General features: G+C 38.9%; 1 protein-coding gene across 1 annotated transcript in view; it reads right to left on the bottom strand.

Moving 5' to 3' along the window:
- The window catches only part of CNTNAP4 (contactin associated protein family member 4), a 444291-nt gene that overhangs the window by 109645 nt on the left and 319549 nt on the right, over positions 1-15097 (bottom strand). The window contains exon 5 of the mRNA XM_039545275.1: positions 529-676. Within this exon, the coding sequence (XP_039401209.1) occupies positions 529-676 (148 nt within the window). The remainder of the gene's footprint in view (positions 1-528; positions 677-15097) is intronic.

The raw sequence follows: 15097 nt of genomic DNA, 5'->3' as shown, positions 1-15097 counted from the left end.
ATAACACATATTACTGATATCTGCAACATGCTTGTAACTTCTATTAATCACATAATAATGCTGCACAAACTATTTATAAATGTACCCTTAATATAAGCAATGACCTTGAAGCATTATTGATTTATGGGGGAGTCCAAAATTTCTGCAGAGAAAATGCTTTCTGCGTAGCCAAGATCAATAATCTTCTAGGGGACTTATGAGTCCAAATTAGTGAATATTTTTCCTTCTGAAGAGAGAGCTACATTTATAAGGGAAGTATGTAACCATAGCAAATTGGAGTTTGGGGTGAACTAGCATTATTGAATTACATCCATCTACTTGATACTATTGAGCTTAGGATGTAAAGAGCTGGATAGTAAGGAAAACATTGCTAGATGATGCAGAAATAGATAACATCTATGCATAAAAATATTAAAATCAATAATATTCAGATAATTAAGCTGACAAATCTACTTCCATTTGCAGTTTAGGTTAAAAAAAGGCAATGATTGATAGTCATTTCATTCAGATGATTCAGCAAATACTTACTATATGTGCAGCCGTAAACCTCAATACGCATTCCAATTCTACCATTGGGATTCCAGTCCAAGGGGACAAAACGGAGAAATCTTGCTTTGATGGAATGTTGAAGCTTATTGTGCACAACACTGTCTGCATTTGTGTTTCCTGAAAAAGCCTAGAAGAAAACAAAAAAGGATAACAATATCCATACTGCATATAGAAGTAAACAGAAGCATTATTGACCTACTCTTCATTTTAGAGCCTTACCCTACAAACACTTAAGGATGTGAGTAAATTTACTTATGTGGGTAGCCCCATTGAATTCCATGGAAATACTCACATGAGCAAACTCACTCAGATACTTAAGTGTTTTCAGGGTCAAAAACTTAGTAATCCAACTATTTATATCATGCTCATTTGAGTGCCTTTAATCTTTTATACTTTAAGCGAAACTGCTTTTTTTTAAAATCCCCTAAGAACTCTATGTTGTGATACCCTTACAAGTCAGGGTATTATGCCATCTAAAATTCCTTGTATATATCATGGATAGGTTATTATTATACTTTTCTCTAACTCAGAGGGAATTTAAAATCCAATACCTTCTTGTACTTTGGCTGTGAACTGTAGTAAAACCCAAGAATTACTGTTTCTAGAGAGATAGAGCTCATCTTGCGAATAGGACTCTAGGTTGCCAGCTACTTGAGACAACTTTTTATAAGAAGAATTTAAATACAGCAACTCTGGAAAAAGAAAAAGAAAATCTGCGCTTGTATTTTATTTTATAGGTAAAGGGAGAAAACAGTTTTTTTTTTTTTTAAAAAACCTTGTATTGGCAACAATAATAATTTTATTTTTATTTCTTGCAAATGTACCATTGCTTTAGTTAATGAAAGAAAATAAGTGAAACATCTCCTCTACTAAATATTACAAACTTAGGTATTTTAAAAACCAGAAAAATAAAGTCTGTTTTTGGTAGTGGATGCTTAGTTTCATTTTTTTTTATTACTGAGGTTTGTGATATAAAAACATGCAACAAAATATTCAAAACAGATAAATTTTGGGTTTCTATGTTTGACAATTTAGACAGATTGCTATCCCTGAAATATGTTGGTTAACTGAAGCATAGCAAATAGGATACATTTCCATATGAGGACCACAGGAACATCTTAAATTTGAATGATCAGTACATCTCCATTTCCATTATGTTTTGATTGCCTAGGAGACATTTGCTATCACTGTATGCCATGGATTTGTTGTGACCGTAGAATGAGATTTTAAAAAGGAACATTCTGGTTTACACTTCTCACCCCCTCTTTATTTTGAAGTGGAGGCAATTCATCATGAGTCTCCTTCCATAAAGATAAAGCTTCCCGCTTTCCCTCCCTCATCCTAGTGGAATTTCAAATTAATTGTTAGCTCAGAACATTGAGTATGAAGAAACAGCTAGTGAACAGGCTCATTAGAGCTAACCTATTAAGTCGGTAATAAGTAATGAGAGTCAGCAACTTTAAATATCTAAACCATTTGCAGCTTCATGCTTTATAATCTCACTTTCACAGTAGAAGGCAGAAACACTATAACAAACACAGGAGAACTGCCACTATTTTCAGTATGAGACACTTCCTAAATTCTTGTCCCTTCGAATCATATTTGTAGTCACTAACAGATGTAACTGCTATTGAATGTGCCAATTAGTTTGTTGACTGAACCAGAACCCAACTCCAGAAGTTTAAGTGCTATGCGCAAATTAAGTGTTCCATTAAGATTTCAATTTTTTCTAAGATTGTTTCTGGAAGGCATGCACCTAGCAAAAATGAGTTGTTAAGTGTTGAATAAAGTTTGTAAATGCCTGATTTGTTACTTCAGGTGATACTTGAGCCATGTACTCTTAATTTAAAATTAGGTTTCTGATAAAAATAATCTAAAAGTGAAATATATTCTCTTTTACACCACTCTAAATGGTTAGTTTTGAAAATAAGATTTTCCAGCTGTTTTGCAACGCTTTTAGCCAGGAACGCTGCCAGCTTTTTTGCCACCTTAGGCGGCAGAAGGTCCCACCACCGAAACGCTGCCCCCGACAGAGGCGGCGGAAGGTCAGGCCGCTGCAGTCACCGCCCCCCAAATGTTAGCGCCCTAGGCGACCGCCTAGGCTGCCTAATGGGTTGTGCCGGCCCTGCTGTTAGCTGGAAAGAACAAATTCTAAAGTATATCACTTGAGTCAAGTATTACATGTACCTCTGCTGCTTGATGTTAAACATTTAAAAGATTAAAAATACTATCCGGGCCTGTTGTGAGCACTTTTCAGTTTGAAGAGAGAGAACAGAAATTAACTTCTGCACTCAGCTGGTTTCTCTTTATTGGTCTATAAGTGCTACCTGAAGCCTATGGAAGTAAATGGAAGTCTTTTTAAGGAAGTTGTCATGCTCAACGTGATGACAACTTTCTTGATTCAGTTATGGGACACAATTTCTGTTTTCCAATCCAGTCTTCCAAATATATAAGAACATAAAGAAAGGCCACACTGGATCAGACCAATGGTCCTTCTTGCCCCATATCCTGTCCCCAACAGTAGCCAGTGCTAGATTCTTCAGAGGGAATGAACAGAACAGGGCAATTTTGTATGATTCATCTTCTGTTGTCCAGTTCCAGCTTCTGACAGTTGGAGGGTTAGGGACACCTGGTGCATGGGGCTGTGTGTCCCTGACCACCTTTTTACATCAACATTGATGTAACTATGCTCCAGAAACTTACCTGATTTTGTTTTGTTTTGTTTTGTTGTTGTTGAACTCATTCATACTTTTGGCCTTAACAACATTCTACAGGTTGACTGCATTGAGTGAAGAAATACTTCCTTATGTTTCTTTTAAATCTACTGCCTATTAATTTAATTGGGGGACCTTTGACTCCTGTGTTATGTAAAGGGGTAAATAACACTTCCTTATTCACTTTCTCCATACCATTCATGATTTTATAGATTCTCCCCTTTGTCATTTCTCCTCTACAATGAAAAGTCCCAGGGTTTTTAATCACTTCTCATATGGAAGCTGTTACATATCCCTAATCATTTTGTTGCCCTTTTCTGCATCTTTTCCAATTCTAATATATCTTTTTAGAAATGGAGCAATCCATTGCACTATTTAAGGTGTGGGAATACCATGGGATTTATACAGTAGCATTATAATATTTTCTATCTTCTTATCACTTCTTGAATGGCTCCTAACATTCTGTTAGTTCTTTTGACTGCTGCTGTACATTGAGAGGCTGTTTCAGAAAACTATCCACAATGACTCTGAATGATAACAGTGAATTTAGACCCCATCATTTTGTATGTATAACTGGGATTATTTTCTTCCAATGTGCATTATTTTGCACTTATCTACATTGAATTTGCCATTTTGTTGCCCATTCACCCAGTTTAGTGAGATTCCATTGTAAATCTCCACAGTCAACTTTGGACTTAACTATATCGAGTCATTTTGTATCATCTGCAAATTTAGCCACTTCACTGCTCTTCCCCTTTTCCAGATCATTAATGAATATGTTGAACAGCACAAGTCCCAGTACAGATCCTTGGGGGACCCCACTATTTACCTCTCTCCATTCTGAAAACTGAGCATTTATTGATACCCTTTGTTTCCTATATTTTAACCAGTTACTGATTCATGAGAGAATCGTCCCTCTTATACTATGACTGCTTAGTTTGCTTAAGAGACTTTGGTGATGGCTATAGTCCAAGTACACTATATCCACTGGATCGCCCTGCTCTACATGCTTGATACCCTGAAAGAATTCTAATATATTGGTAAGTCATAATTTCCCTTTACAAAAGCCATGTTGACTTTCCCCAACAAATTGTGTTCATCTATGTGTCTGATAATTCTGTTCTTTAACACAGTTTCAACCAATTAGCATGGTATTGAAAGCAGGCTTACTGGTTTGTAATCTCAAGGATAGCTAATGGAGCTTTTTTAAAAAAATCACTTCTATATTTGCTACCCTCCTGTCATCTGATACAAGAGCTGAATTAAGTGATAGGTTACATACACAATTAGGAATTCTGCAGTTTCATATGTGAGATCCTTGAGAACTCTTGAGTGAATACAATCTGGTCCTGATGATTTATTGTTTAATTTATCAATTTGTTCCAAAATGTCCTTTATTGACACCTCAATCTGGGACAGTTCCTCAGATTTGTCACCTAGAAGGAATGGCTCAGGTGTGGGGATCTCCCCCCATATCCTCTGCAGTGAAGATGGTTGCAAAGAATTCATTTAGCTTCTTTTCCTTGTCTTCCTTGAGTGCTCCGTCAGTGCCTTGATCAGCCAGTGGCCCCACTGACTCTTTGCATCAGAAGCAGGAAGCCTGCTACTTAAAAAAAATCCTTAGTCGCTTTTCAAATTCTTTCTTATCCTTACTTATTTTACTTTTACATTTGACTTGCCAGAGTTTATGCTCCTTTCTATTTTCCTACCTAGGATTTGACGTTCAAATTTTAAAGTATGTCTTTTTGCATCTAATCATCTTTTACTCTGCTGTTTAGCCATGGTGGCATTTGGAGTATACATTTAAGTTTAACCCTCTATCATGGTGTTTTAAAATAGCCTCTAGGAAGTTTGAGGCATTTCACCCTTGTGGCTGTTTCTTTTAATTTCCATTTAACTAGCTTGCTCATTTTTGGATAGTCTTTGGATTGGCTCTTTTTCCCCTTACAAGGATGTTAAATTTAATTATGAAGTGATTCAGCTATAAACACCTCTTGGACTGGATCCTGTGCTCCACTTAGGACTAAATCAAGAATTGCCTCTCCTCTTGTGAATTCCAGGACAAGCTGCTCAAAGCAGCAGCCATTTATGGTGTCTAGAAATTTTCTCTCTGGATCTCTCTTCATTTCACTATCACCATCGCTGTCCTGATCATGTAGTCAGTAGTATATACCTATTGCTATACTCTTATTGTTTAAGCAAGCTTCTATCCATAAAGATTCTATGGCACAGTTTGATTTATTTAATTTTTTTTACTTTATTTTACTCTATGCTTTCTTTCATATATAGAGCCACACCCCCACCAGCACAACCTACTCTGTATCTCTGTGTCCCGTTGATTATCCTCATTCCACTATGTTTCCGTAATGTCTACTGTATCAATATCCTCATTTAATGCTAGGCACTCTAGTTCACCTATCTTAATATTTAGACTTCTAGCATTTGGATATAAGAACTTGTACATTTTGTCAACATTCAGTTGCATGCCTTAATGTGTTTTATTAAAATGGGACTTCGTTTGACTGTTCCTCACTAGCTCCTAGCTGTAATTTACAAACTTCTTTACCATCTTCTTTACCAGGCTATCGAATTCCACAGTTAACAAATTAATCTCTAATGGATGTCTCCACCCAAATTGCGTTCTCCTCCTCACCTGTTGGCTTTCCTGCAGTCCTTAGTTTAATTGTGGGATTTCTCTGTTACATTGGTCTAGTTTGGGGCCTATCAGCAGGCAGAAGAGTCTTCACAACCTGCAAAGTTTGGCTTTGACTACAAGCACACTTGCACCCCATGAGCATACATACTACATATAATAAAAATTAGTTTAAAAGAGCTTTATTAAACCTGTAAAATCAAGCACTCAGAAGTTAGGAAATACAACCATTAATGTTTCCTGTGCACCCTTAATTCTGCCCACTTCTCCATACGGATTATGACCATCTCTAAATACGTGATCACATGCTATTTCCCTCCACCCCCACAGGACCCTTTTATCATTCAGTACAGAGAATGGACAGTGCTCAATATCTTGTTTTTTCATTGTTGTTCAGCATGCAGCCCTATGCCTTATTTATTACACACTAGTCAAACGCTTTCCTGAAGGCAGAATTATTAATTTCCTCATGGACTTTCCTATGGCACAAAGCAACCTTAATTCTGTTATTTCCTAACTTATGAACCATTATCAATTTATCCCCATTCAATTGTTCCCAGTCTCCTTGTCCAGGTAATCCTGGTTCCTCCACTCCTGGTTTCTCATTCCATGTTTCTCTACGCCATTGACCCTGGCTCACATTCCCCCTCTCCATTGGCTCCCAGTTCTGACCTCCCTTCCAGGGCTGCTCATACTAGCTCAGTGTCTCCCAACCACCAATCTCCTTGCCTCAGTCTCTTTATCAGGCAGTCTCAGTCCAACACCTCAGGCTCCTTGTCCCAATCTACTCCCCTCTCCTTCTCTCCAAGTCACCTCCACACTGCCTGGGCCTGGAGGGGATGTGTGTCACTGAAAGTACAGGAAATATTGACTCTCTGATCTCAATTCAGGTTTCTGGAGCCAGAACCAGAATGGCCTGTTGCAGCCCAAAGCTAAAACTGCAGGAAAAACTGCACTCAGCCCTGGGATAGAGCATGCCCAGCATGGACAGAATCTTCTAAAACTGAAGAAGTATCTACTGAACATGACTGAAGCACACCCTTCACACAATGGCCAACCCCCCTGTCAAATTTTAAGTTCATGTTCCAAAGCATGGGGATGCTAGAGCTTTTCAAATAAAGGTCACCAGAATTTTTTAATGTGGACAAAATAACACATTCTACCCTTGCCTAGTTACTGGAAACTGCTGAACTGTTTTGGCTGAAAAATCCTTCCTTAGCCACAATTTTCCTCCTGAGACAAATTGCTGGCCTGAAAAATTTCAGCCCGAATGATCAAAGTTTGACAAAGTCACAAGCAACTGAAAACAGGCATAAGTGTAGAAACCCAGTCACTGCAAGATTACAGAAAATTGTTAACACGGATGTTCCTTCTGCCCATCTCTGTTGTCTGCCCAGATGGAAGTTAAAAATCATTTTCTAGAAAACAAAAGGTATAATTCATACCCAAAATTCCTTTTTCCTGTAAAGTAGGTTCCAGTGTGCAATGTTGTGGGTGAGATATTGGTGTACTGAAGCACTGACTGATCCATTCTTCAGGACCATGAGGGTTAAAAGATACTGCTCCATAAATGCAAGATTTATTAGCATTATTTAAATACAAATTCTAAGTTGATTTTCAAATAGACAAATATTGCATTAAGGTCCCAATATAAGGCCAGACCATTCCTTAGAAGAGAACAAATTTGCAAAGGGGACTCAAAACACAGTGACTCTAATTAAAATGCCCTTCTTCCCAAAGTCCTAAAAACATTAGCCCTTTCCTCCCCTGAGAACTGTTAGCGCATGAGTCAGGTAAAAATCAGAGCCAAAAAAACACATCAAAATATTTAAAATTGAAACAAAAAGAACAGTTAACAAGACATGCCATCAGATGCATGGAGTGGAAAGTACAGTAGGAAGATACTGTACTTTCCACTCCATGCATCTGATGAACTGGGGTTTATACCACAAAAGCTTATGCCCAAATTAATTTGTTAGTCTCTAAGGTGCCACAAGTACTCCTCATTCTTTTTGTTTTTTTAATGAAAAGCAGTGTAATTGAGCAGTAAAGCTTTTGGCATGTCTTGTTAACTGTTCTTTTTGTTTCAATTTTAAATATTTTGATGTGTTTTTTTGGCTCTGATTTTTACCTGACTCTCTCTCTCTCTCTCACACACACACACACAGAACATGAAAAGATGGGTGTTGCCATACCAACTCTGAGACAAATCAATTAATGTGGGCTATTATCAGCAGGAGAAAAAAAAACTTTTGTAGTGATAAACAGGATGGCCCATTTCAAACATTTGACAAGAAGGTGTGAGTAACAGTAGGGGGAAAAATTAGCATGGGGAAATCATTTTAGTTTGTATAATGACCCACCCACTCCCAGTGTTTATTCAAGCCTAATTTAATGGTGTCCAGTTTGCAAATTAATTCCAGTTCTGCAGTTTCTCATTGGAGTCTGTTTTTGAAGTATTTTGTTGAAGAATTGTGACTTTTAGGTCTGTAATTGACTGTCCAGGGAGGTTGAAGTGCTTTCTGACTGTTTTTTGAATGTTTATAATTATTGAAGTCTGATTTGTGTCCATTTATTCTTTTGCATACAGACTGTCCGGTTTGGCCAATGTACATGGCAGAGGGGCATTGCTGGCACATGATGGCATATATCACATTGGTAGATGTGCAGGTGAACGAGTCCCTGATGGCATGGCTGATGTGATTAGGTCCTATGATGGTGTCTCTTGAATAGATATGTGGACAGAGTTGGCAATGGGCTTTGTTGCAAGGATAGGTTCCTGGGTTAGTGTTTTTATTGCGTGGTGTGTGGTTGCTGGTGAGTATTTGCTTCAGGTTGGGGGGGCTGTCTGTAAGCGAGGACTGGCCTGTCTCCCAAGGTTTCTGAGAGTGAGGGATCATCCTTCAGGATAGGTTGTAGATCCTTGATGTTGCGCTGGGGAGGTTTTAGTTGGGGGCTGAAGGTGACGGCTAGTGGCGTTCTGTTACTTTCTTTGTTGGGCCTGTCTTGGATTAGGTGACTTCTGGGTATTCTTCTGGCTCTTTCAATCTGTTTCTTCACTTCATCAGGTGGTATTGTAGTTTTAAGAATGCTTGATAGAGATCTTGTAGGTGTCTGTCTCTGTCTGAGGGATTGGAGCAAATGCGGTTATATCTTAGAGCTTGGCTGAAGACAATGGATTGTGTGATGTGGTCTGGATGAAAGCTGGAGGCATGTAGGTAAGTATAGTGGTCAGTAGGTTTCCTGTATAGGGTGGTGATTATGTGACCATTGTTTATTAGCACTGTAGTGTCCAGGAACGGGATCTCTTGTGTGGACTGGTCCAGGCTGAGGTTGATGGTGGGATGGAAATTGTTGAAATCCTAGTGGAATTCCTCAAGGGCTTCTTTTCCATGGGTCCAGATGATGAAGATGTCATCAATGTAGCACAAGTAGAGTAGGGGCATTAGGGGATGAGAGCTGAGGAAATGTTCTAACTCAGCCATAAAACTGTTGGCATACTGTGGGGACATGCGGGTACCCATAGCAGTGCCGCTTACTTGAAGGTATACATTGTCCCCAAATATGAAATAGTTGTGGGTGAGGACAAAGTCACAAAGTTCAACCACCAGGTTTGCCGTGACATTATCTGGGATACTGTTCCTGATGGCTTCTAGTCCATCTTTGTGTGGAATGTTGGTGTAGAGGGCTTCTACATCCATAGCAGCCAGGATGGTGTTTTCTGGAAAATCACCAATGGACTGTAGTTTCCTCAGGAAGTCAGTGGTGTCTCAAAGATGGCTGGGAGTGCTGGTAGTGTAGGGCCTGAGGAGAGCGTCTACATAGCCAGGCAATCCTGCTGTCAGGGTGTCAATGCCTGAGATGATGGGGCATCCAGGATTTCCAGGTTTATGGATCTTGGGTAGCAGATAGAATACTCCTGGTCGGAATTCTAGGGGTGTGTCTGTGCAGATTTGTTCCTGTACCTTTTCAGGGCATCCAAATTCTCATCTTTCATCTGCACATTGTTTGTTGACAGAGGTGACCATTAAAAAAATCACCAATTACATGTACATTAATTTTATTAACAAATCTACATTTCATCTCTAGTTTTAACCAGAGGGTTTACAAAACTGCACCAGTATAAAAAAAATACAGGTTCTGTGTGCATCACTTTGTTAAATATAAAGCTGACAGAAAATAATATGTAGTTATAATACTTAGCTCTCATATAAAATACTTTTTAGCTATAGATTTTATAGCATTATAAATTATGGTAAATATCATCATCTTTATTTAACAGATGGTCAAACTGAGACACAGCTGGTTAAATGAGTTGCCAAAGGTAACACAGTAGGTCAGGGAGAAACCCAGAAATAAACCTATATCACACTACTATTAGTGCCATCTTTCCTAGATCAAGTCTCTCACCTGTCACTCTTTGACAGCCTCTGTTAACTCCACTTTTCTTGACAATGATGCATAAAAACTTCAAAATAGTATCAAATGCTTAAACAGACCTTACCAAAAAGGACTATGTGGATGGAAGGTTTTTATTTTATTTTTGTTAGATTTAGATAAAGATACCTAAGTGCCACAAATATATTGAGGTGCTCCCTGATTTCAGTTCAAGTGCCTGGATCCCACAGCAGCCCAGAGACAAATTATGGTGAAATTTCATATGAACAGCAAAAGTCATAACACCTCTGCCAAATTTCAGGACAATGTTCCAAAACATGTGGTCACTAGAACTTTTCAAATAAAAGGTTGCTAGAACATGGGAAAAAACAACATTTTTTCCTAGCTTCTCTCAGAAATAACTGAACATTTTTGGCTGAAACGTTAAATAAATAAAATCAGCCTAAACCAAAATTTAAACCCAAATAGTTAAAGTTTGGCAAAATTATAAACACCTGAAAACAAGTTCTTATCATGGAAAGTACTGGGTAACCTTAATGATAAATGGTGCTATCAACCTCATCTATAATAGGTGATACCACAAAATATAAATAATCGTGCTAACTGCAATTTTGATTGTTGAACTTACAGTATCCTAGGTGAATTGATCATAGTAAAAAATTACTAAACATGTCATTTATTTTTTATGCAAAATCCAATACAGACCAAAGTGCCTTTAAAAAAATCTTTAAAATGTACTCTGTTGAAGAGACACTACCAAGTTTAATAGTCCAAATATATTTGCATGCGATTCTTTCATGTGTATATTATAAAAATAGATGCTTAATTGAGAAAACCTAAAAAAATAAAGCACCGTGCAGGTGTTGTAGAAGAATTTTTAAAAAGTGACATGGAAAAAAAAATTAAACTAAAATTTCCCTGAGTTTACAATTTTTAAAAAGCGAGAAAAGGAATCGTGTCAACCATTTGCTGCAGACAATAATCCTCATTTTATTAAACTGAGTGTCTGATTCAGCAACAATATCTAAAGCCTTTTGGAACACGCAAGCATTGGAAAGTAACAACAGCTACTTATTCCATGATGGGTCAGCAAAAGCTTGGTTCATTGCAGAAAGCAATTAAAACCTTCAGCTCCATAGTGAGGCATTATATTGCTGCTTTGCAATCGCAGAGTTCATGTCAAAATCATCTCAACTTCCTGGAAACAACAATTCTTCATTCTTAGAGCAGTCCATCTTGTGATCCAGTTGACCTTTTAATGCTTGGGCACAGGGGTTCTCAAACTTAGTGCACTGCGACAACAAAAATTTCTGACAAGAAAAATCTCTACATGACACCAGGAGTGGGGACGGAAGCCTGAGTCTGACCAAGCCTCACTGACCCGGCCGGGGGACCAAAGCCTGAGGCCTGCCACCCAGGGCTGAAGCCCTCGGGCTTTGGCCCCGGGCAGTGGGGCTCAGGCTTTGACTTTGGGCCCGGGTGCTAGCAAGTGTACCACCATCCCTTGCAACCCCGTTAAAAGGGGGTTGCAACCCACTTTGGGGTCCTGACCCACAGTTTGAGAAGTGCTAGGCTAGAATATCTTTTCTGGTATGATCCCCAATGGGGAGATAGTGAATCAGAGCCCAGGCCTGATCTGGGTAAAACAATTCACTGGGAGGAAGGACCTTTTGTTTCCATTTACAGTGACGACAATCCCACATAGTTGGAAACCTGTTGGAAAGGTCCCCCCTGAGCTTTTTTGGAAAGTGGTATATTAATCTTTGGGCTGTACAACCCTTCTCAATCTCCTTGGCTGAGTTTTACATTGGTGTTATCAGGCAGTGGAAACCAGATACATTCAGGCTGGAGTCCCTTTAAAATTCATCCTTGGATGATTAGTCATTTGGGAAGAACCCAGCAACACATTAGGACACTGAGCAACTCATACAACATGTTCAGTGAGCACCAACAAGAGGAGTCTCTCTCAATACATTAGGACATTGCTGTTAACCTAGAGGGAATTGCACCTTGGATTAAGTGCTGTCTCAGTGACCGCATAACCTAGGAGGCCTGTATAACTTCCATTGGCCAGCAACTGCCAAAGCTCCTTTTCAGCTCAATAGGGACCCCAATGGAGTTGATCTAAAATTAATAGATTAAAGTTTGGAGTTTTAAACTATGTATCTTAATAGGCTTACAATTGCTGGCATTTATAGTTAGTGCATTTCACACTTTAATTATCATGTTTATCTTATAGCGTGCTCTTGTTAGCTTCTATCTTGAGGAAATCTGTTTAACAAGGGGTTTGATCTGGTAAGGCCAGTGTCGTATAGAGAATGCTTCTGACTGGCTCACGAGCATACTCAATAGATCTGAATGTATGAAGAGGAACTATTGGCATGACAAGGCTTCTATATGGGTGTCATGGGATCTCACCCCCACTTTGAGCTTGTGGGTTCAAAGATGGGGACCCGCAGGTATTCTTCCCCCACCCTAACCCTTAGGGTAGGATTCCTTCTCGCTGCCACCACCCGATTATTCGGTGAATCGGGACACCCCTCTGTTCCCCCGTCTCCCTTCAAAGACACTCCCTGGGAACACAGATCAATTCACAGAGGAGGAACCTTCCCCCTCCCCCCTCTTCCCTCTCTCCAGCCTGCTCCGGAGACAGAGATGCCTGGATTCAAACGCCTTGAATCTCTACACACAGGGAAGCAGCCCACTTCCCCCTCCCCTTCCCCTGAATTTCCCCAAGGGAAGGAATTAACCAAGTCCAAAGAAAAGAAAAGAATTTATTAAGAGAACAAAAAGAAAATACAGAATCTCTATGAGCCCAAGCTGGACACTCATAGGGTCTAAGCTTATCAATCTCTGGAGAGAATTCCCCCTCCCCCCTTTCTCAGTCAAAGCAAAATCAGCAAACAGGAATAAAGCATTTCCTTTAGCAAACACACAATTGCAAATATAGAAATCAAATCATAAGACTAATTCGCCTTCCTAATTAATACTCACTATTAATTAGTAGAAACTACTCCAGGAGAACTTGGAGACATGACTGTCCTCTCTCAGATTCAAAAAGAGTTCTAACAAAGAACACAGACAAAGGCTTCCCTCCACAGAGATTTGAAATTATCTCGTCTCTGATTGGTCCTCTGGTCAGGTGGTCACCAGGTACTGCATGTTAACCCTTTACAGGTAAAAGAGACTTTAACCCTTAACTATCTGTTTATGACAATGGGAAATACTCTATTCATAATGGAGGTTATTTAAGCTTCTTCAAGACCTTTCTGACCTGAGGGTAGCATTTCCTGGGGGACTCAGCACTCACTCTCGCTGCTTACATACAATATATCTTACTGCAGATATCCAGTGACAACTCTCTATTCTATTAATGCTGCAGTCACCTTGTGTCTTACCTCATTCATTCTAATGCAGCAATGAGTTATAAAATAAATAGAATAATTTGCCACCATTAGGGGGACCCCTTGTAGCAATACAAACATAACTTTATACTACATGTTACATCCCCCCTTAAAAATCAACACAATAATTCTAACCAAACTTCATTAATTTCTAGTGTGACGTGACCATATAACTATGAAAATATCATGTTTTGTTTGTTCACTTTAAATAAAAAACATATGTATTTCTCTCTGTGAATATATGGACACTCCGAGAGTGAAATTGAAACTATTCAGAACTGTGTTTTGTATTGAAATGAACATTCAAATCAGTAACAGGGAAAATTATGACTTACCTACAATGGCCACACACAAAGGAGCAAGTGGATAAAAGGAATCCATAATCCCTCATTGTGGTCTCTGTACATCACTGATAGAGCAGGAGATGAAGTAGACTCCACAGGGAAATGACTTCCCACCCCCATGTATGTATATGGGGAATGGGCTGCTCCCTTTCATCCCCATGTTCTACCCAGCATTTCTGAACCAATTAGGACTGAAAAGTAAATAGTGTTGGCAACTCTTGAGATTTTATTATGAGTCTCATATTAGTGGATGTTTTCTTAAACTCCAACTCCTGATCCAGGTGATTATTTGAGAGTCTCACTGGCTAAAGGCAGCAGAGGATGTCTTGGTATTTGTTTGTTTGTTTCTTAAATAAGTTTTTTGCTTTCATGATTTCAGAGAAAAGCTTGAAAAGATGAACGGTGTGTACCATAAATACTCAAAAACCAGAGGGCAAAAAAAAAGAACCCGCATTTATTTATTTATATGGAGTCTAATAAATTTTAAGCTAATTGCTTGATTGTAGGGGGTCTGAGCCAGGATTTTTCAGTGCTAGGGGTTGGCAGTATTATATGCTACTGACCAGTAGCAAATTACTTCCCCCAGGGAGCAAGGTGGAACTAGGGAAAGAATTGTGACTTTGAATCACCTTTTCTTCCCTTGTCTGCCCCAAGGTGGCTCAACTAATGGAACCACTTATTTCTGGCCATGGGCAAAGTCACAATATTACCTCAAATGGATAGTTTACTCTCTGTATCATTTGCCTTTATATTTAATTGAATAAAACCTCTTATTACTACATTCACTAGAAGCAGCTGCATACATTTCAACATTTCAGATTTCAGCACTTCTATGTCACAAAATTCAGGAGGCTTTGATTGAGAATTTTGATCCCATGTATCGCAGGGCATACAAGATCCTGAACATAACCTAGAAACATTGTCTTGGGGTCAGGCAACATTTAGCACAAGACAACAGTTTAATTAATGCTATGTTTAAAAATATCTGCAATGCAAGCACAACCAAGGAAGAATCAAAGATAGAATAACTATGAA

The sequence above is a fragment of the Mauremys reevesii genome, linkage group 6, assembly GCF_016161935.1.
Source record: "Mauremys reevesii isolate NIE-2019 linkage group 6, ASM1616193v1, whole genome shotgun sequence".
Lineage (NCBI taxonomy): Eukaryota > Metazoa > Chordata > Testudines > Geoemydidae > Mauremys > Mauremys reevesii.
Note: the sequence above shows the minus strand (reverse complement) of the source record. Positions and strands in the feature narration are given on the sequence as shown.